Below are 23,079 nucleotides of genomic sequence, written 5' to 3' on the forward strand. Positions count from 1 at the left end.
GTCTCGGCCTCCCAAAGTGCTGGGATTACAGGCTTGAGCCACCGCGCCCGGCCTCAGCCATCTTTTTTTTTAAATGTTAAAGAAAAATATTTATTGGCAGCAAGATAAATAAGTAAAATGATGAATATTTGTTTTTAAAATACAATCATTTATGTAAAGAAAGACACCCGTTCCTGCTTTATCCTTACACAAACACTGAAACATACTGTTATTTGATAAATATATGGAGATATAGGATGATATTGTTCCAAGGAATTGTAAGGAAAAATACTTGCTTTATGGTAGTTTCTATTTGAAAATAGACTTTCTTAACAGTCTTTAAGGTCTACAATTCCTATCCTGTTTTCTCCACCTAACTACTTCCTTATCAATTCCAAATATTTTCGTTGTTGTTTGGGTTTTTTTTCTTTTGTTTTGTTTGAGATGGAGTCTTGCTCTGTCACCCAGGCTGGAGTGCCGTGGCACGACCTCATCTCACTGCAACCTCCACCTCCCAGTTTCAAGTAATTCTGCTGCCTCTAAGCCGCCCAAGTAACTGGGACTATAGGCATGCGCCACAATGTGCAGCTAATTTTTGTATTTTTAGTAGAGACAGGGTTTTCCCATGTTGGCCAGGTTGGTGTTGAACTCCCGGCCTCAAGTGATCTGCCCACTTCGGTCTCCCAAAGTGCTAGGATTACAGGCGTGAGCCACAGAACCTGGCCCTTCAATTCCAAATATTTACAAGACTGTATTTTCTTTCATAAATGATTTACTCTCTGTTTAATTTTGCCTGGTACCAATTATGTTTTTTCAGAAAACAAAAAAATTCTTTTTTAGGAAAATTATAGTCTCCATATTTTCAACTCTGAAATCTTTAACCATCTTCATATGTAAAAATAATTAATATATTCAGATTGACTTTTCATTTGCCTCAATAGCTATTATAAGAAAGTCTTAGAAAAGTAATGTTGAATGAAGAGAAATTATGTGAAGGCAGGAGAAACAAGAACAGATCTTTGTCCTCCATTTTCTTTTCATCAAAAAGCATATGCATGTACCAACAGTAAGACTGCAACTATAGAGGTTACGTAAATAAAGTAGGCATGGGCAGAGCTTCAGGTGATGTGACTGATCTACTATACAAAATCCAACCAAGCTCCATACCAATTTCTGAGTATCCTCTTGCTACTTGAGGTCGGTTACTAGTGCAAGTTTAACCTGATCCTGAACTTTTCATTCCGCTCCAAAGAACGAGCTTCCATGAAGACACAGGAACTTGAATTTTTGTCTACTTCCGCTATTTCCAGTATGATATTGAGGGATTTCCTTTGTGATATATCATCACCTTATATAACAATTCTAGAGGTTATAGGAAAAAGAAAACCTGATTTCTCTACTCTCACCCTCACTTGTAACAACTACCCAGAAGCTCAGTTACTGTGGTGATTAAACTACTCATGGGGAATTGCTCTGTGTTGTGAAAATTACAAGAATATTTATAAAGATTGTTCTTTACTGCACATATTTGCTTTGAGGGAGAAGTTTCATTAGATGGGCCCTTCTTCACATCTAAAACTAAGTCTATAACACTAAAACCACAAAAACTTTTCCCCCTTTAAGTACAAACTATTATTTTAAATGTTACTTTAATATCAGAGCTTACCTTTTAAAGGACTATACAATCAATATTACTTGAAACTCACTTGAGAAACAGGTGATATCATACATTTAGATATCCAGATATTGCCCTTTGACATTTTTTAAAAGTTTTGAAATTTTAAAATACTTCAGAGAACTTGTTTTTTGGTCAGTGTTGTCAGATATTAGTTACATTAACGTTCTAATTTCACATTACAAATAACATGTTCTTAAAAATCAGGTAATACAAGTAAGCAAAAAGAACATTAAAAAATTTCACACATTTAGACATGCATTGTGAAAACAGAAGGAATGGGCCAGGCATGGTGGCTCATGCCTGTAATCCCAGCACTTTGGGATGCTGAGGCGAGCAGATCACCTGAGGTCAGGAGTTCGAGACCAGCCTGATCAACATGGAGAAACCCCATCTCTACTAAAAATACAAAATTCACTTGGTGTGGTGGCACATGCTTGTAATCCCAGCTACTCGGGAGGTTGAGGCAAGAGAATCACTTGAACCTGGAAGGTGGAGATTGAGGTGAGCTGAGGTTGTGGTGAGCCGAGATCACGCCATTGTACTCCAGCCTGGGCAACAAGAGCGAAACTCCGTCTCAAAACAACAACAACAATAAAAAAAAAAAACAGAGAAGGAATGAATAAAGACCAAAGATGTAATTACTGTATTGCATTTGTTTTTAAGATACGTATCTTTTCAAATATTAATATCTCTGAAACTATGTGTGGAATTTGCCTTTTTTAATGCTATAGTGATACTTCTTAAATGTGATGGTCTTTTATTCAAGGAAACATGTAACAAAGGATTGATGGTAATTTTTGGTATAGATCCTCCTAGATAGAATTCTGAGGAACAGAACTGCATTGTACAATCTGTTTGCACAGATTTGAGAAAGTATTTCCAATAGCAAAGAGCCTCTCTGCAACAGTGTCTAAGGCATGCCAAAACCTGATTCCATTCCTACCCTCCTCCTTTCCTGCCGTACCACTCCAGAAGAGAAAAGGAAATATTAATAGATGGGGCTTGGTTCTGGTACTACAGAGGGTGACATTAGCATGCACACATTTGAACAGCAAAGAAAAAAAAAAAAGGGTAGTCAGAGCACTTCTTTCTCACCAGTGGAAAAGTACAGTCACTGAGTTTTAGGGCAGAAATCAGTGTTAAGCTTAGGAAATCTTTCATAGAGTGTCTCAGGCTCTTGTGTAACATTTGACATTTGTTTGTTTCATTTTTTGGGTAGTAAATATTTCTACTATGGGGTGCTTCATGTCTATTATAGCATAAAATCAGGCCAGAACTGTTTATGTAACACTAGTATGTAATCATACAGCTTTTTCAAACTTATATACATATCTGTATATTATTTAAATGCAAAGTATGTATGTATTTATTTATATGTATATAATATGTATTTTATTGGCTATTTTATAAAACTGTTTTTTTAACTAGGAATTTAATAATTTCTTCCATTTATATATACATGCAGGAAATAGTAAAGAATGAAAATGCAGAGAAGAAGTCAAAATAAAAGCCAAGATTTTGTGAAAAGAAAACTCCTTAGTAAAGAGACCAATGAGGAACTCTTGCCTCCACCAGTTCAAACTCAAATTAAAGGCCATGCCTCTGCTCCGTACTTCGGAAAGGAAGAACCCTCAGTGACTCCCAGCAGCACTGGTAAAACCTTTCAGCCAGGATCCTGGATGCCACAAGATGGCAAGAGCCACAGTCAATGAATGCATTATGGTCAAATCTTTTCATGTATATGGATGTGACTATTTTAACAAATAAAAGAAGTCAAAACTTAATTACCTTGTATTTTCTGAATATACAATAGTTTCCTATTCCATTAATCTTAAGAGTTCATTTTTAGTATGCACAAGAAATGTGAGATTATGTACTATAGAAACCTAACTACTTTTAGATTAAAATCCTTCATTTGACTTAGTCATTGTTATTTATGAATTTGCTTAGATTGGTTTTTCCCTCTTTGGATTACTCCCTTGAGAAGGATCCTGTAGCTGTGAATGCTTAGTACATTTTGGATCTTTATGATCATTTGGGAACCACTCATAGATATAACTGGGTACAAATAATGAGGGTAAAATAGTGAGCTCTCCCAACTGATCAAATGTAGGAGAAAAAAGAATGAAGATTCTTATTTCTGGAGAGGTGACCTGTAAGATTCTAAAAGACTAATAAAAAATGTGAACTTGGATAAAACATGTAGAGTCAAAGAAAACTTAGTTGATAAGTGAAAAAAAAACACTAAGACCTTGATGAGAGGATGGGACAAAAGCTAGCTTGTGGTGGGACTCTGGTTGGAATTTGAAGAGAGAAATTAGGACCAATAGAAGTATACAATCCATAACAAAGTCTGAAAGGACAGTAGAGAAAGAAAGAATGCAATAACTGGAGTTCCATGAGAATGAAAATTACTTTGAAAAAATAGAAAATTGGAGAAAGCTCTCAAAAAGCAGAAATTAATTCCACTAGAAGACAGAAGACAATGTACATATTAAAACATTATATACAAAAGTACATTAAGAGTGCCATACATTTTCTGGAGTGCACAACAAAGTTTTTGTTGTTATTCTAAAAGAGAGTTTTTCTCACAGTGTTTGGCATACAATAGATGCTCAATATTTACTGAATGAATGACCCAAATTTGTGTGTGTGTGTGTGTGTATGTGTGATTATGAATGCTTTTATTTACTTTTGTATTTTTTTATTATTATACTTTAAGTTCTAGGGTACATGTGCACAACGTGCAGGTTTGTTACATAGGTATACATGTGCCATGTTGGTTTGCTGCACCCATCAACTCATCATTTACATTAGGTATTTCTGCTAATGCTGTCCCTCCCCTACACCCCCATCCCCCAACAGGCCCTGGTGTGTGATGGTGCCCTCCCCGTGTCCATGTGTTCTCATTGTTCAACTCCCACTAATGAGTGAGAACGCATGTTGTTTGGTTTTCTGTCCTTGTGCTATTTTGCTGAGAATGATGGGTTTCCAGCTTCATCCATGTCCCTGCAAAGAACATGAACTCATCCTTTTTTATGGCTGCATAGTATTCCATGGTGTATATGTGCCACATTTTCTTTATCCAGTCTTTTATTGATGGACATTTGGGTTGGTTCCAAGTCTTTGCTATTGTGAATAGTGCTGCAATAAACATATATGTGCATGTGTCTTTATAGTAGCATGATTTGTAATCCTTAGGTATATACCCAGTAATAAGATTGCTGGGTCAAATGGTATTTCTAGTTCTAGATCCTTGAGGAATCGCCACACTGTCTTCTACAATGGTTGAACTAATTTACACTCCCACCAACAGTGTAAAAGTGTTCCTATTTCTCCACATCCTCTCCAGCATCTGTTGTTTCCTGACTTTTTAATGATCACCATTCTAACTAGTGTGAGATGGTATCTCATTGTGGTTTTAGTTTGCATTTCTCTGATGACCAGTGATGATGAGCATTTTTTCATATGTCTGTTGGCTGCATAAATGTCTTCTTTTCAGAAGTGTCTGTTCATATCCTTTGCCCACTTTTTGATGGGGTTTTTTCTTGTAAATTTGTTTAAGTTCTTTGTAGATTCTGCCTGTTAGCCCTTTGTCAGATGAGTAGATTGCAGAAATTTTCTCCCATTCTGTAGGTTACCTGTTCACTCTGATAGTTTCTTTTGCTGTGCAGAAGCTCTTTAATTAGATCCCACTTGTCAGTTTTGGCTTTTGTTGACATTGCTTTTGGTGTTTTAGTCATGAAGTCATTGCCCATGCCTATGTCCTGAATAGTATTGCCTAGGTTTTCTTCTAGGGCTTTTATGGTTTTAGATCTTACATTTAAGTGTTTAATTTATCTTGAGTTAATTTTTGTATAAGGTGTAAGGAAGGGATCCAGTTTCAGCTTTCTAAATATGGCTAGCCAGTTTTCCCAGCACCATTTATTAAATAGGAAATCCTTTCCCCATTGTTTGTTTTTGTCAGGTTTGTCAAAGATCAGATGGTTATAGATGTGTGGTGTTATTTCTGAGGCCTCTGTTCTGTTCCATTGGTCTATATATCTGTTTTGGTACCACACCATGCTGTTTCAGTTACCGTAGCCTTATAGCATAGATTGAAGTCAGGTAGCATGATGCCTCCAGCTTTGTTCTTTTTGCTTAGGATTGTCTTGGCTATGTAGGCTATTTTTTGGTTCCATATGAAATTTAAAGTAGTTTTTTCCAATTCCGTGAACTCAGTGATAGCTTGATGGGGATAGCATTGAATCTATAAATTACCTTGGGCAGTATGACCATTTTCACAATATTGATTCTTCCTATCCATGAGCATGGAATGTTCTTCCATTTGTTTGTGTCCTCTTTTATTTCATTGAGCAGTGGTTTGTAGTTCTCCTTGAAGGGGTCCTTTACATCCCTTGTAAGTTGGATTCCTAGGTATTTTATTCTCTTTGTAGTAATTGTGAATGGGAGTTCACTCATGATTTGGCTCTGTCTTTCTTGATGTATAGGAATGCTTGTAATTTTTGCACATTGACTTTGTATCCTGAGACTTTGCTGAAGTTGCTTATCAGCTTAAGGAGATTTTGAATGACCCAAATTTTACACTCTGAATATCTTGGTTAAGCATTAACAATGAATTCCTAAAACACATAGATTACAATTTTACTTAATAGCAGGTAAAATTTTAACTGCCTAAGAAATACACTACAGAAACATAAAACTATATAAAACATTTCTACTAAAACAGTAATCAAATGACAAAATCACTACAGTTAATGACAACAAGCCCAACATTCCAGCAGCCCTGTTATATAATATCAGGTTAAATATTTTATCTTATTATATCATTACAAAGTGATACCACATTTTCCCACAGAGGCAAAAAAGGAACTAGTCACTAGGTAATATGAAAGGAGATATATGCAGCCAGCAGGGTGGCTCACACCTATAATTCCAGTGCTTTGGGAGGCAAGGATGGGAGGATTGCTTGAGGCCTGGCATTTTAGACCAGCCTGGGCAACATAGCGAGCCCCATCTCTATAAAATTTTTATTTTTTGAAATGGAGTGCAATGGCACCATCTCGGCTCACTGCAGCTTCACTTCCAGGGTTCAAGCGATTCTCCTGCCTCAGCCTCCTGACTAGCTGGGATTACAGACATGTGCAACCACGCCCAGCTAATTTTTGTATTTTTAGTAGAGACAGAGTTTCATTACCATGTTTGAGACCATGTTGGCCAGGCTGGTCTCGAACTCCTGACCTCAGGTAATCCAGCCGCCTCAGCCTCCCAAAGTGCTGGGATTACAGGCATGAGCCACCATGCCCTGCAGCAAAAATTTTTTTTAATTAGCTGGGCATGATGGTGTGTACCTGCAGTCCCAGCTACTCGGGAGGCTGAGGCAGGAGAATGGTGTAAACCTGGGAGGCGAAACTTGCAGTGAGCCGAGATCCGGTCACTGCACTCCAGCCTGGGCGACAGAGCGAGATTTCATCTCCAAAAAAAAAAAAAGAGATATAATTTGTGGTATAGTTGGGACTGTGAATTGAGATGTTCTTAACTGCTAGACTGGATTATAGAGAAAATTGTAAATGTTTTAACACACTAGTGTTTCTACTGCCAAATTCCTGTTACCTCATTAATTGCATTCCATATACACCTTTTGCAAATGTTTACCACATAGTCTGTTTATAAACATCTTAGATATGGCAGAAGTTAACTACTAATTTTTATGGTTTTCATTTTAAAATACCTGTTTTGCATAAGAAGCATGAGAAAATCTTGGCCAGGAGTCCCTTCTAGAAAATGCCTTATGTTAAAGATGATGATATAGAGCCACCATTATTAGTAGAGGTTGTACTTTCAAGGGGATTTCTGGGGTGGTGGAAATTAAATTTGTAATAACCTATCCATATCCCTTTCCTCCAGGCTCACATGTTTAGGGTGACTGATCACATTAGTTAGGTGGTATTGGCACAGAGTTAAATATCCTGCATACAAAGTGAATTATAATCTTGGCCTAATTGATATTTATTTGCCTTTCTAAACAACTTTTCTAAAAAAAAACCTTGCGTTTAGGCCAGACACAAAGCAGAATTAAAAATATTAAATATTAGTTTGCCCACCATATTTCATATCATAATTATACTCTGGACATTTACAAGTTTATTATGAAAATGTCTATTTAAGACAGATTTCAAACCTATGCCAAAAAAACTCTTCAATTTCAAAAGTAAAACTGTTCATGTTAACATGAAGAATATTATTTATACTTAAATACTTTCTCAGAAGTAAAGCCTTCCATTCTATGCCTCTGCTATACATGCATATAGCATACTTTTGGTTTTTACAAAAATAGCTTCACATAACACAAACTGACACAAAGTACAGAAAATGCTGGCTACTGGGTTTAATTATATAAACCTAGCTTATTATGTCTTAGATACCTGAAGTTAAAAACCAACAAAAATGGAGGAAATAATCCTTTTCCATTCTTAATAACAGATTTCTGGATGTCATTTAACCTTGAATTAATATAATACCCTTATATTGATTGTTTAAAAGCTATCTCATTAACTACGCTATTTAAATGTAATCTGAGTTTTAGAGTAGGCTTTCCCAAATTGTACTTAAGTTCTTCGGACAAAAAGAGAAGTGTAGAGGATAATCTATGGTAGTCAAGTTAAAAAACTCCAAGAGATCATCCAGAAATTTGTCTAAGTTGTACATGTGTTTCCCAAACTTTGGGTATTTGACCATGTGATCCCTTTTAATATGTTTGAGAAATGCAGAATTTGTCCTTATTTATTCCAGATATGAAGTAAATCAGCATGATTCTATAACCAGTAGCAAACATAAAAGCAATCATTCCTCAATAAGATCAAATTTCCTCTAACTTAGAACCATATAAAATATAAGATCTATTTCAACATTAGGTTTCCAGCCCACAGCTTCCTTTGTTGTTTCTTTTTTCTTTTTTTTTGAGACGGAGTTTCGCTCTGTCGCCAGGCTGGAATGCAGTAGTGCAATCTTGGTTCACCACAACCTCTACCTCCTGGGTTCAAGCAATTCTCCTGCCTCAGCCTCCCCAGTAGCTGGGATTACAGGCACATGCCACCACACCCAGCTAATTTTCGTATTTTTAGTAGAGACAGGGCTTCATCACGTTGGCCAGGCTGGTCTTTTTAACTCCTGACCTCGTGATCCACCCGCCTAGGCCTCCCAAAGTGATGGGATTAGACATGAGCCACTATGCCCGGCCACCTGTGCTTATTTCTAGTTTGCTTATTACAAATAAGTAAAATTTAAAATGTCCTTATATATCTGATAAGTAGTAACATGCTGTAAGTTTTCATATGGATACTATGGCTCAAGTTCTGACACACAAACTTTTATTTATTTGCTTATTTTTGATAAAATGTTTGTTACAGGCAGCCAGGGGACAGCTTTCTTTTTCCCCCCAAGACCAGCTTTGGAATGGTAATTGATTGTACTTAGTTCTCAGAACTTCAGAAACAATGTAATAGATAAACAATTTCTTAAAAGTATTCTAAATAGCAAATGGGATTCTTTAACAACACTACTCTGTTGCAGTGAGAGGTTTTTTCTGAAGAATCCCAAACCTCACAATATTCTCTTTACTCCCCCAACCACTCTCACACACACACACACACACACACACACACACACACAGTAAAATCTCAATCTCACATATATAAAAGGCTCTCTAAATGATGGGAAAAAGTGGGAAAAAAAGCATACGTCAAACAAATACAAAATTGGCATGTGTTAAGGCTAACAAATTATAGAAAAACAGAACTTCAGTTAGATACCTTTAAGTTGTTACAATGGAACAGATAACACCATAACTTTAGTAGATAACAGAATTATGACTATATCCTTTGCTTCAATACTTTTACTCTAAAATGTGACCCTAAGTAAAACATGTACATAAATTCTTTCCATGAACAGCTTGATTGCAGAAAACCACATGTATTTTACATATATCTTAACACTGAATTATTTCAGTGCCTTGAGTTATAATGTGTTGCTCACACTGGCACCAAGTAGAGGCTGATAATCTAAAAGAATAGCATTAAGTGTTATTCAAACTCATCCATAAACATTCTCAGTGGTCCTTAGGTTCTGAGATATAGTCCTGAAGTTTTACAAGTATGCTTAGCTGTAATTGAAAATTCTAACCTGCATAACATAATGTAACTTAAAACTGTAGTTCCACCAAAAAATAAAATCCAGGACCTTACAAAAAATTATCAAATTTGTTTTATTATCTAGTTTCATTTTTAAACTGTAGCTGCTGAATAATTTTTTGTAATTTAAAATTCATTATCAGGGTACAGAAAACACTAATAAGCTGACAGTGAATTAAATACTAATAGTGAACAAAATTATTGGACCATGCATTTATAAAAGCCACATTTAATACTATACTAACGTTCAGTTATACTACTTAACTGCAAGAAACATCCTTTGCTCCTTACTTCCATTACGCACATTCTCATTTTGATATAATTTATCCTTTTTCACCCAAATACTACTATGCCCAACAAAATTGTCAAATTTTATAACCTTTTCTTTACCACTGTAGGAAAGTATGACATCACTGTATGCTTTACGAGTTCTTCGTAAAGAAATGTGAATTTAAGTTTTACTTTGAAACTGATGAGAAAGATTAAAATCAACTACCACATGAGTTAACAAAGAATGAAATAAAACTACAAAAGTGGTGGTCTATATACATGGCAATTATTGATAAGACTTAACTATTTTACAGTTCTGCTTAGCACAAGAAGAAACCGGTTCCAAAGTCACTCAACAGTGTTATCGGATTTTTACTGCAAGCTTTAAACCATAGTGTTACTCCTCTCACAAGCCCATCTCTAAGAAAAGTGGCAGTGTTTGTGGAGTACATGAAATTGTTCATCCAGTAGGTGGGTATTCTAACATAGTCAAGATAGAGAATTCTTATAAATGTTTTAAAAAATGCAAAATGACTTGATTAATTAACCAGCTGTCTCAAAGGCTATAAGAAAAAGCAGCAAAATAGAAGTACTCATTAATTATTATTTGTTTTGAGAAAGCTCAGAAATGACTTCTTAAGAACGATAAGCATAATAACAAAAGACATAATAATGATACTGTATCTCTTTAAGCCAAAGCATACTTTTACCTCAAACAAGACAGTTCTGACCTTTTACATTCTTAATTTCTTTGTCCAAAACAGGACCCGATTTTAGAGTTCATTTGAATTGAGTTCATAATCTAAAGTCACTTTTCCCCACAGGATGTTTTCATTTCAGTAGATAAACTGCTAAGCGGCAAATGACTAAGTCAGTTATAAAGAATTTGTACCACAGTAAATGATAATTTATAATAACTGTCAATAGAAACCTATAAACTTCTACACCCAAGCCTAAAAGTTACTACAGTATTGAGGTCAGAACTAACATGATTCTTCCATTTGGTCAGATTTCATTTACTAAATAATACTGTCAAGAAATCCAAAGAAGAAACTTTAGTGGGTTCTTCCAAAGCTGCATAATTTTCCAAATGATTTTCCTCTGGTTGCAGAGCCTGTTCAGTCCTTCAATCCTTTTTTAGTCGTTTAGCTTTTGCAATGTTTTCTTGGCGTTTTTGTTTCTTCTTTTGCTCCTTCTCCCTGGCCTCAATCATCTTGGCCAATTTCCAAGACAGTACAGCACTTGCTAGGAACAGTGGAGTAAGGGCCAAAATAACAGTTGTAAGGAAGCCATATGGGTCTTTTGCAGCCCATTCTACAACATACTCAGCCCAAGCCTTTATATCAAACATCTTCACTGCAGTCTTATGAAAACTGGGGCTGGAGAAGGTGGGTGGAGAACAAAGAGGAAAAAAACAGAAGACTGTGTGGTTAATCAAATTTTGAAAAAGTTTCCTCACACAACCAGTTAACTCATGATTCCATTATCACTCAGTTTGCTTTTTTAAAAAGTACTAATTAGTACTACTGTAATAAGGACTATTTCCAGTTAGGAAAAAGTAATTCATCTAAGACAGCCAGAATAGTGACACTTCAAAGATGTAAAGTTATAGAAGATTTTAAAAAGCCATGTGACTCTGTCATAAGAACTATGCATTCTCACATGCCTCCTATATGGAAGACAAACTTTATTTAGCAGGAGGCTTTCATAAGAATCTTGAGTTTTCTATGGTCATTCCAGGAAAGAGCTGAACACAGTTTGTCATTTTTTGACATATCCTTAGTATTACTAACAAAAATACAAATCAGCAAATTTGGTGTTTGAAAAGGACAAGCCACAGAGTATGTGCAATGCTCACAGAGAAGGAGAGATGGCTATTTCCAGGAATGGGAAAGGGAGGGTAAGGGAGTCATGACATCACATTAATATGCCAAAGCAGCAAAAAGTACTGTGCTATTTTATGCCCTTTCAGCTTTGAGGACCTCTGTTGGAATAAGCCTAATTTAATAAATGAGAAAAGTAGCCTTAACAAGATGCCATGTGTTTTGTTCCTTTTTGAGTGTAAGGAAAAAGCATCTGGCAAATGAGGATTATGTGACTTGAGTGATGTTTTCTATTTTGCCCCAGAGGCTCTTCTACCTTTCATGTTTGTGTCAACCTCTATTCAAAGTGGAGAATTAGAATATCTGAGTAGGGAATGAGTGTATATACATCCACTTACAATTTCAACTGGAATTTTTTAAAAAATTATCTGCCTTATGCTTGAGTAGTGATCTCTAACTTTGTCCTGGTATTATTAGTGACCCAATCACGACTTCAGATGACCCTTGGTAGTCTGTCTTCTTGAGTTCTACTGTACACATCTGAGAGATGATTTAAATTCTGTACAACTGGCTAGCTGGAAAGAATACAAAAAATAAAACAAAATTTAAGTCAACTTTCAGGATAATTGTAATAAAATTTTAAATGGAAAATTTCTATATTGTATATATGCAACCTATATGACATCTAAAATTGCCTATCCATTATAGTAACTTAATATGTTTCTTCCTCATTTGAATTTACCACAATTGCAAGTGCCCTGTAAGAAAATCCTAATTACTCGAAATCAAGTATTTTACTAAGTTACTTATTTCAATGATAAAATTTTTTTAGTTCATTGACATATAGAAGACAAGTTGGCTCACTGACTTACACAGCATAGCCGTTCCTAGATTTTCAACTTTTTATACTAAAAATGTTGCCATTCATTCATTTACTGGATTAGGTACACCACTACAAAATCAAACACCTCATCTTACTCTTTAAAGGTTTTTTTGGATCTATCATACAATTTGTGTCCTTTACTTAAAAAATTAGAAGACATAACCAAACAAATTATAGTAATTCACCCACAGTCCCATTACCCCAGGAAAACTGTGACTGGTTGTAATTATATCTTTCTCACGATTTTCAACTGAACACACATCAAAGTGCCTAATACGTTAAATATCTTAGCTCCCGGACTTCATAAGACCTCACCTATACAGTCAGAATTAGGTACTACTCAGATCGATCTGCCTTCACCTTCTCCAGCTCAGTAGCGAATAAACAATGTAAGTTTCAGAGATAAGCAAAAGAACTTTTGCAGTAAGAGTCATGGTCCACAGGCCACACATCTTCCTGCACCTCAACTTCAGACCCAGACACCCAAGCCTCCACACTTTCAGGAATAAATCCTACTCTTCCGCCCAAAACGGATCGACCCGGCTCGATCTCCCAACCAGACCCGCGTGGCCCCTGCGGCTGCAACTGGTAACACTTGACGGCCGTTTGCACTTCCTCCTTTGTCTTGCCCTTATTTCTTACGTTTCTCCCTTGCTCCTTTGTCTTTCCCTCATTTCTTACGTTTCCCCGCTGCTCACTCTTCCCTCCTTACCCTATCGGGGCCTGAGACCCACCGGGGCCACATTCACTCCTGCCCCTCGGCCTTGGCAAGCGCGGGCCCGTTGTCGCGCAGAGCCGAAGGTCCTGGGGGATCCTGGATTGGCCCAGCCACACCTTGCGCCGCAGCCGTTTCTGCTGGACACCAGGAGAAAACTACGGAAGCGGAAGCCACCAGCTTCCCCTACCTCGCCCCAGGGGCTCGGATCCCACTCCCCACTCACCGCCAGACCGGAAGCAGGAAGGCGGAAGTCGCGGCCTTTGCGTCCCGCCCACAGACGACCCGAACCGCCAGCCGAGCGTTAGGAAGTCTAGGTGCCGGTTTCCGGCTGCGCCATTGCTGTGTGGGTCTTGGGACCTCGAGTTAGAGGCCGCGGGAGGGTGGGGGGCGGGGACAGGGTGGCGCTGAGATTTCCGGGGAGCAGCAGGTGAGGGCGCGCGGGGCAGGTGAGGGCGCGCGGGGCAGGTGAGGGCGCGCGGGGCAGGTGAGGGCGCGCGGGGCAGGTGACGGCACCCGGGCTCCTTTCCAGGCTTGAACTTGAGACTGCCACGTCCTGCGGGGACCAAGTGGTGGGCGAGGAGGCGTGGAGCGGCCTCAGGACTCGAGGAGAGGTTCCGAAGCAGCTATTAACTTTTGCCTTTGCCTCCCGAGGTCGATCGGAAGACAACCCCCATCCCCTGCTGTAGCCGGACAGTTGGAGGGTCCTGGGTGGGTGAGGTGTTTAGCTGAGAGAAACTCAGACCAAAGAGCAGCGGCAGGAAAGCATTTGGGTTCCCACAAAGCGCCCGAAGTCAAGGTAAGGGTCACACAATGACCCTTGACGATTCCGACGAGTTCATCCTGGTTCACATCCCACTCCACACCTCTCTCTTCTGGTTGGGCAATAGTTACATCCTTACGTAAAGGAGGCAAGCTGCGGGGCCTTGGTGGATCCACTCAACCTTGTTACTAAGGGACATGCCGCCATGCTATGTGAAAAGGGGGGTTTTGTTGTTTGTTTTTAATTTAAGTATCTAATTCTTTTCACGAAAGAATGATCAATACCTGCCCAGAGTAAACTTGATAAGTAATTAAACTGTCAGGGCATAGAGTTCCCATAGAGGTGCTTGTTCTTTCAATACACAAATAAAAGGATGCAAAAGTCAACATGCAAAAAGGGTGAGTTAATATTGCCTTCTAATTTACAGGAACTGAAAGATTAGCTCTGGTTTGGTTGGTGACCAAATTTTGTGATTGCTTGCACTGTGTGACTACCTCTGACAAATGTTGCAAGACCTCTTCAGTGTTTTGATTCTCCAAAGGACTATGTAATGTTCTCTTTCAGGAGCAAGCTGCGACATGTTTAACTAGTTTAGGTAAAACAACAACTGTTTTTTACCAGGGAACAGACTTTTGGCAGATAATCTAACGATCTACGATACTGTCCGTTGGGCATATGTTAATGTTTTAGATGTTGTATTACCAGCAGTTGTTTTCTTACTCCTTTTTATTTGAAAACCTGTATTATAGTTTCAACGCCTATGCTGCTTAGGCCTAGCCTGTACCTATAGTAGCCAGAAAAAGCAGACTCAGTCACTGGATTGTGTGCACTGAATACTTACTTGAGATAACCGATTTTTCTAAAACTTCCCCGAGTCGTGAATCCAAGATGTGGTCAGAATGTATTATTTTAGCATCCTTCGTTCCAGAGGCCAATGCGTGTTTTATTTTAATCATGATAGATGGTTTTCCCAGTTACTGCCTCCGGATACTTGTAGTGCTGCATCCCTGGTTAAAAGCACGGAAGTCTTGGGCAGAAAGAAAGGGCAAATAAGGAGAAAGCCTTTGTAGCTCTTTAGCTGTAATCTAGACCAGGGGTCCCCAACGATGGACTGGTACCTGGTTTGCAGCCTGTTAGGAACAGGGCCTCACAGCAGCAGGTCAGCAATGGGTGAGTGAGCATTTCCGTCTAAATTGCGCCTCCTGTCAGATCAGCAGCATCATTAGATTCTCATGGTGCGAACCCTAATGGGAACTGCATGTGTGAGGGATCTAGGTTGTGTGTTCCTTATGAGAATCTAATGCCTAATGATCTGAGGTGGAACAGCTTCATCCTGAAAGCATGCCCCCTCCCCATCCATGGAAAAATTGTTTTCCACGAAACCAGTCCTTAATGCCAGAAAGGTTGGAGACTGCTGATCTAGACCATGCCTTTACAATCTAAGTTTGCTTATCTAGCTTCAAGTTACAGGACAGTCTGCAAGACCAAGAACAGCATAGGGGTTGCCACAGTGGAGCTCCTTACTGCAATCTGCATTGCCTTAACTAAAGGTGGTGTCAGGATTGGTTCAAATACTGTGAACTACTTTCCATAATGAGGAGTCTGAGCTCGTGAACTGAGATTCACAGTCTTGGTACAGTAATGATATGTTTACTCTGATAAATCACTCCGAGTGTGTTTCCACTTATATATGTGGAAAGCATACTAGGCAATCTCCAATGCCCTTTCAGCTTTAAAATCTGTAAATTGGACTGGATTTGGTCATTTTTCTTACCTAAATAAATAGCATAGTAAGGTATTTGATAGAAACATTATTGCAAGTTTTCTTAAGGTCTTTTTTTTTTTTTTAAATTTTGAGACGGAGCCTCTGTCCTGCAGTGGCGCGATCTCGGCTCACTGCAACCTCCACCTTCCCTGGTTCAAGCGATTCTTCTGCCTCAGCCTCCCAAGTAGTTGGGACTACAGGCGGATGTCACCATGTCCAGCTAATTTTTGTATTTTTAGTATAGATGGGATTTCACCATGTTGGCCAGGATGGTCTCGATTTCTTGACCTCGTGATCCGCCTGGCTTGGCCTCCCAAAGTGCTGGGATTACAGGCATGAGCCACTGCACCTGGCCTTTTTTTTTTTTTTTTTTTAAAAAAAAAAAACATGGTCTTGCTCTGGCCCAGCTGGAATGCAGTAGTGCGATCATAACCCACTGCCTCTTTGAACTCCTGGGCTCAAGGGATCCTCCCTCCTCACCTTCTGAGTAGCTGGAACTACAGCCTCAAGCCACCGTGCCCAGCTTAGCATACTCATTATTTTTAAAAACCATGACCAGTGTTAATTTTCTGCTTATTGTATGCAGTTCGAAGTCAAGGCCAACTAGAGAGAATGAGTTTCAGTGATTTTCTTTTTTTTTTTTTTTTTTTTTTGATACAGGGTCTCACCAAGTCACCCAGGTTGGGGTACAGTGAGTCCATCACAGCTAACTGCAGCCTCGACTGCCTGGGCTCAAGCAATCCTCCCACCTCAGCCTCTAGAGTAGCTGGGACTACAGATGCATGCCACTATGCCCAACTAAGTTTTTAAAATTTTTTTCTAGAGACAGGGTTTCACTCTGTTACCCTGGTCCCAAACTCTTTGCCTGAAGTGATCCTCCTGCCTTTGCCTTTCAAAGTGCTGGCACTACAGGTGTGAGCCTCTGTTCCAGGCCAAGATCTTATTTGTTTGTTTGAGAAGATCCTTAATCAGGTTTTTATTCTCTCTCAAATGTCTGTCAGAATACCAATTTAGAATAACAAGGAAATAAGGTCTGCTTTATTTACTTCTATTTACTTCTAAGAAATGAAATCTTATTCATGTAAGTTTAGCCAAATTAACTAAACCTTATGCTGTTAATGAAGTAGGGCCTGCCTTTGCATAAGATAATTCCTGTGTAGTATGTCATACCACCAGCCTCTTCAGCACTAGTGTACTCTATTGTAATTATATTTTATAAGTAGAACCTTATAAAATTATTTTTTCTATTGAGAATGGAAGTCCTGTGGCAGTCACATGCCATTTTTTTGCTTAAAAAGTATTTTTCCCTTGATTGGTACAAAATTACATCTCATTCTAACCCATGTCAAAGTTGCAAGTAGTGAAACCAGAATAAGATTCAGATAATATTATTTCAAGATAATAATATAGTTTAATAACAATTGAGTCTTGTCTAAAAGACTTTGAGAGTTCTCTCACCTGCACCTTACTTTGATGGAATTAGTTTCTTCTCTAAATTTTATTTTGTGAGGTTTTTTTACTTCCATTGAAACATAATGTAAATACATTTCTTTTTTTTTTTTTTCTTTTCCAACTTTATTCATNTGGAGCACTGCAGACCCCTAAGAGTTCAAGCCATGCTGGAGTGGGAAGACCTATCCACCTTCTGAACATACAAAGCAGAAGGCTCAGAGTCCTGGAGGCAGACTCTCTCCTGGTTTTCCTTGTGCCGATGGCAAAATACTAAACAAGTCTCCTCTCCTTCATTTCTAAGCCCAGGGATGCAGTCTCACTCCCTGGCACTCTGCTCTCTTCTAGTAGTAAGCCTGGCTGGTAGAGAACCACCCTGAGGGGTATGGGAAGGGGAAGTCTGTCCCCTTTCCCTATCTCCCAAAATACTAGAGGTGGGGTTGGCACCCTCCCCAGGCTCTCCGAGCCTACAGAGCTACTAGCCCAGTCTCCAGGCAAGGCCCAGATGCCCTGGGACTCAGCTCGGGGAGGGAGGTATAGGCATGGGGTGCTCATCTGTCCTGGCGGCTGCAGAGCCCTGCCCCTTTTCCGGGCGGCAGTAGGAATACAGAAGCTAAGCTCACCAAAATCCTATTGGTTAATGTTTCTAGTGAATTTCCCAGAAACATTTTTAAGTAGACTACCAAACTACCCTTTCTTAATTAAAAATTCGTTAAACCACTAAAACCCCTCCCATGCACTTTTTCTTGCAAATCAGATATTTGTATAAACAAACAAAAATAGGAAAAAAAAAAGAAAGGATATTTTCAAATGGAACTTACTTTTTAAGTGATGGAGACATGCACTTGGGGGTGGGTGGGTGTGAGTTTTCATTTGTGTTTTGAAATCCCAAATTAATGAGCATGATAAACTTATTGCTGGCATTGGCTTTACCCCAAGTGGCCAAGTGGCACTGTCTGACTCTCTGAGTCCTTGGTGGGTCCTCCCAACCTTCCCCTAACGCCCACCCTTTCCCTTTCCATTGACTTGGGACAGCCCTTGTGGATGAGCCAATCACAGTGGGAAAGGGGAGAAGGGGGGAGGTCACAGTGCATGGGGTTCAAGGTCACAGTGGGCGGAGCAAGGGGGATCACAGTGCAAGTAAGTCAGGTCGTTCCCTCTGCTCAAGTCCAGCTGTCTGCCACGGCAGTGCAACCCGTGGCGGACGACCCAGGAGGGGGTGACGGCAGCAAAGGCAGCATCTTTTCTTGCCTGCATTTATCTGCGCTGTTTGAAGCCTTGTGACCCATCAGGACCCAAAGGCTGTCTGATCACATTATTGGGCTGCCTGCTGTCTTCAGGTTGGGAGATCCTGGTTGGCCTCTCGAGGATGGGGTTTCTCCTGCTCCTCCTCGGGGCTGGCACTGCCCAGGATCCGCTTCCGGGCCTCAGCGTACTGGGCCACTCGCTGTACTAGGGACTTGACCGGAAGGGTGGGCCTGCTGGTGGAGTTGGGGCCGCTGACCACACCGTTGCTGGTGGGCCTCTTGAGGATGCGGATCTGTGGAGGGGGCCCCGCGGGTAGGCTATCATCCTGAATCACAATGGGCACTTTGGGAGGAGATTTGGATTTCCTGCCCGCTGTCTGCCGCCTCTTCCCAGCTCTCAGCGTCCTCCTCATCTTCCGTCTTACTGGCCGCTTTCCAAATACATTTCTTAATAGGCGTATTTATGGGATATTTATTTATTTTTATTTATTTATTTATTTTGAGACAGAGTCTTGCTCTTTTTCCCAGGCTAGAGTGCAGTGGTATGATCTCGGCTCACTGCAGCCTCTGCCTCCCGGGTTCAAGTGATTCTCCTGCCTCGGCCTCCAGAATAGTTGGGACTACAACCATGCACCACCATGCCCAGCTAATTTTTGTATTTTTTGTAGAGACGGGTCTTTATCATGTTGGGCAGGCTGGTCTTGAACTCCTGACGTCAGGTGATTCGCCTGCCTAGCCTCCCAAAGTGCTGGGATTACAGGCGTGAGCCACTGTGCCCAGCTAGTGATTTTTCTTTTCTTAGCATAATCAGATTTATTGATATTTGAAAGTTTATACTGAAGAATAATAATATTTTTTAAAGCTGCTTATTGTGGCCAGGTGCAATGGCTTATACCTGTAATCCCAGCCCTTTGTGAAGCAGAGGCGGGTGGATCACCTGAAGTCGGGAGTTTGAGAACAGCCTGATGAACATGGTGAAACCCGTCTCCACTAAAAATACAAAATTAGCCAGGCGTGGTGGCACATGCCGGTAATCCCAGCTACTTGGCAGGCTGAGGCAGGAGAATTACTTGAACCTGGGAGGCAGAGGTTGCAGCAAACAGAGAATGTGCCGATGCACTCCCACCTAGGTAACAAGAGCGAAACTCCATTAAAAAAAAAAAAAAGGCTACTTAATTCCAGCACTTTGGGAGACCGAGGTGGGCAGATCACCTGAGGTTGGGAGTTTGAGACCAGCCTGACCAACATGGAGAAACCCTGTCTCTACTAAAAATAGAAAATTAGCTGGGTGTGGTGGCACATGCCTGTAATCCCAGCTACCCGGGAGGCTGAGGCAGTAGAATCGCTTGAACCCGGAAGGCAGAGGTTGCAGTGAGTCGAGATTGCGCCACTGCACTCCAGCCTGGCAGCCTAGGCAACAAAAGCAAAACTCTGTCTCAAAAAAAAGCTACTTATTGAGTACTTAGTATGTACCAGGTGCTGGGCTAGGTGCTTCACACTTATTATCACTAATCCTGAAACTAAACAACCCACAGGATTGTATTTTATACTAATTTTACAGATAGGGAACCAGAGACTTTAAAATAAAGCAAGATTTTAAGTTATCTGGCCAAATCACTGCTGTTTTCAGTCAAAACACAAAACAATTGTAGAATCATAAAACATACTTTCATTTTATGAAATCAGCATTGTCTTTCATTTTTCTTGACAAAAAAATGCTAATTTTATAAAATGAAAGTAGGTTTTTTGATTCTATAATTGTTAACGTATAACTAAAATCCCCCCAAACTTCAGAATTGCCTGTTGCCCAGGTGGTGGCAGCATGTCTCAGAGAGCTACTGTGCTGGGGAAGGTTTTTTCCAACCTTGCCAGTTGATTGGCTTCTTCATCCCACATCCATGACATTATAAACCTCTCAATTATCTGTTGGGCTCTTTCACTGCTATTAGACCAACCCATCAGTGGTTCATGGTCCCATTAGCCTCATCTTCTGAATGGGTCATACTCTGCCTGTTCCAGCCTGTTTTCCCTGCAAAGTGTGACCACATTATTTTCTGGAAAACTCATTTAGGCCTATCCCATAAGTTCTTTCAGTTATTATTTTTCCTACCATTATTAAGTGTTACTTGGCAGAAACACCTCCTAAACTAAATGTTAGTTAATATTATTAAGAAATGCTTGTTTAAATTAGAAGACATGCATCTTAAACTTATGGAATACACCAATTAAAGGAGATAATGAAAAGCTTGTAAAAGATAGAATTAGTCTTCAAAATAAGAACAATAAGATTCAATAGGGAGCAGTACAAGGTTATATAATTTGGAAGGAATGCATATAAATATATAGCAGAATAACTCGTTAAACCTTCATTAGCCAAAAATTGCTTAAAAGATTCTTTTCATATCTTTGCAGGGCTAGTGCCTTCCTAGAGGTTTCAAATGAAGTGCTGCCTATTATAAAAGGCTTCTTCACCCCTATAACTTTTTTTTTTTTTCCCATGGCTTTTACCTCAATCTGATATCTTGTGTACTGGTTCACTTTTTTTCCCACTAGAATGTAAGCTATATGAGGTCAGTTACCCCAATACCTAGAACATTGTTTTAAATAATGGATTTCATGATATAGCATTGTTGCTTACAAATAAAACTGAGAATGTTTGGAGGAATTATGAAATAATTTAAATTCTGGATATTTGTGAAGCTCATAATAAAGTACCAAACTGTTGAAGTATGTTTGGAAAGTGATGAGATATCCTAGTAGGACAAAGTCTAAAGATTAATGTTTGGGGAAAGGTTCAAATAATTGTAGTTATCTTGTTAATGAGAGAAGACTAGTTACTTAATGATTTCCAACTTTGTAAAAGTATTTACAGGAAAGTAGTGATTCATCATTTTCACTGATAAAAGGAATTAGTCCTAAGCTGTAGGTGCTACGATTTAAGATAAGAGCAAGCTAGACTAGAGATCTAAATAGAGATCTTTGAAAATGGGATAAGAGTGTGTATGCAGACTAGATGCCCTCACTAGATACTTTCTAGCCTGTGATTCCAAACGCAGATTATGGGAGAAAGATTAGATAGCAGGTGCTTCTCTTGTTGATAATTCCTTGCTTCCCACGGCCATTGCCATTTTAAAACCAATTCAGTGTGTTTTTTGAGCATAGTCAATATAGGTGATTATATATTGCTGTTTTGGGTAGTTTATATTTGTTGACATAATACTGAAAATTGGGTGTGTGCTTTTTTAACTCCAAGACTTCATATTTACAATGCTTAATCTCCACAATGCTTAATCATACGTGCACATGCTGCGAACTAATTCCCTGTAGTTAGTGGCTATCCTTTTGGAGGAGCAAAATGTCCAGTAAATCTGAAGCCTTGGGTTGTAGTCCTGCTAAAATTATAAGAGACCCTGAACTTTCTGGCTGAATCTAGAGGATCAAATGTTAGGCCTGTCCCTAAATGATTTTTAGCTATGTCAAGTAACTTTTTATTTCTGTACTGGGTTTTCCTAGCCATTAAATTAGAATTGCTATCCCACTGGGAAGACTAATTCACATTTAAGAAGCCTTCAGCGTAAAAACTTTGTATTACAAAAACAGCCCCTAGCACGATTGCCTTCACCAAGTAGCATTTTAATTTGGACCTTCCACCTTCACCTAAGCTAACTGCTTAAAGTAACCATGCAAAAATTTTTAACTGGATTTGCAGTGTGATGTTGTCAAGGGTATTGTCCTCTGTGTCATATTGTGCCCTTTAACTTTTTAATTTTTAAATTTTATTAGAGATGGGGTCTTGCTGTGTTGCCAGGGCTGGTCTCAAACTCCTGGCCTCAAATGATCCTCCTGCCTCAGCCTCCCAAAGTGCTTGGATTACAGGTGTGCACCACCACACCCAGCCTCAGTATCGTTTATATAAAGTCCCATGTAAGATATATTAGTATGTGATTCTTAGAATAGTTTCGGAAGCCAGTTTTTGATAGTGAAAATTTTGTCAGGAAGCTCAAGCCAAATTTGAAATTCATGTTTAACATTCATGCTAACCTGTATACTTGCATTTCTTTTTAAATATGCTTTTCCTAGAACAGATATCCTTTATCATTATTGTGTATGTTCACATAGGAAGACATTGCAATCACTTGTGAAATATGGTGGGGTACAGATTGCCTGTAGGTAAAGTGTTTGAATCTCAGAAGTTTACATAGAGACCCCTGATATGTAACAAGTAGTTACAAGTAAAATTCTCCCACTGATCCAAATTTTTATGTTTATTTTTAAATCTCATAACTATTCAGAACCATTAGTTCTCATTCAGAACTAT

At 39.2% G+C, this 23,079-nt stretch overlaps 2 protein-coding genes and 1 pseudogene across 7 annotated transcripts in view; 1 reads left to right on the plus strand and 2 right to left on the minus strand.

The window, feature by feature from the left end:
* Window positions 1-3,441, plus strand: part of NDUFAF2 (NADH:ubiquinone oxidoreductase complex assembly factor 2) — a 104,951-nt gene extending 101,510 nt beyond the window's left edge. Inside the window, 2 exon segments of the mRNA XM_017852391.1 lie at window positions 3,123-3,160; window positions 3,162-3,441. Coding sequence (XP_017707880.1) covers window positions 3,123-3,160; window positions 3,162-3,369 — 246 coding nt within the window. The 3' untranslated portion in view covers window positions 3,370-3,441.
* A 7,295-nt stretch (window positions 3,442-10,736) lies between these two features.
* On the minus strand, window positions 10,737-13,860 carry SMIM15 (small integral membrane protein 15). 5 transcript variants are annotated; one of them, XM_017852396.1, is made up of 3 exons: window positions 13,764-13,860; window positions 12,338-12,514; window positions 10,737-11,495 (listed from the first exon to the last, which is right to left on the minus strand). In XM_017852396.1, the coding sequence occupies exon 3, from the start codon at window positions 11,465-11,467 to the stop codon at window positions 11,243-11,245; it is 225 nt and encodes a 74-aa protein (XP_017707885.1). In that variant the 5' UTR covers window positions 11,468-11,495; window positions 12,338-12,514; window positions 13,764-13,860; the 3' UTR covers window positions 10,737-11,242. The 5 variants fall into 5 exon arrangements, with proteins under 5 accessions (XP_017707885.1, XP_017707886.1, XP_017707884.1 ...); XM_017852397.1 differs by having other exon boundaries at window positions 12,338-12,510; window positions 13,764-13,811; XM_017852395.1 differs by having other exon boundaries at window positions 12,338-12,510; window positions 13,535-13,783.
* Window positions 13,861-18,279: 4,419 nt separating this feature from the next.
* Window positions 18,280-19,212, minus strand: LOC108515479 (SUZ domain-containing protein 1 pseudogene; annotated as a pseudogene). Its single transcript, XR_001881536.1, has one exon. The product of XR_001881536.1 is annotated as an SUZ domain-containing protein 1 pseudogene (transcript).
* Between the last annotated feature and the right edge of the window lie 3,867 nt (window positions 19,213-23,079).

The sequence above is a fragment of the Rhinopithecus bieti genome, unplaced genomic scaffold (genome assembly GCF_001698545.2).
Source record: "Rhinopithecus bieti isolate Rb0 unplaced genomic scaffold, ASM169854v2 scaffold_33650, whole genome shotgun sequence".
NCBI classification, from domain to species: Eukaryota; Metazoa; Chordata; class Mammalia; order Primates; family Cercopithecidae; genus Rhinopithecus; species Rhinopithecus bieti.

Excerpts from the sequence above, each read along its gene's own strand:
- SMIM15 (XM_017852396.1), bottom strand. The coding sequence starts at position 11,467 with ATGTTTGATATAAAGGCTTGGGCTGAGTATGTTGTAGAATGGGCTGCA.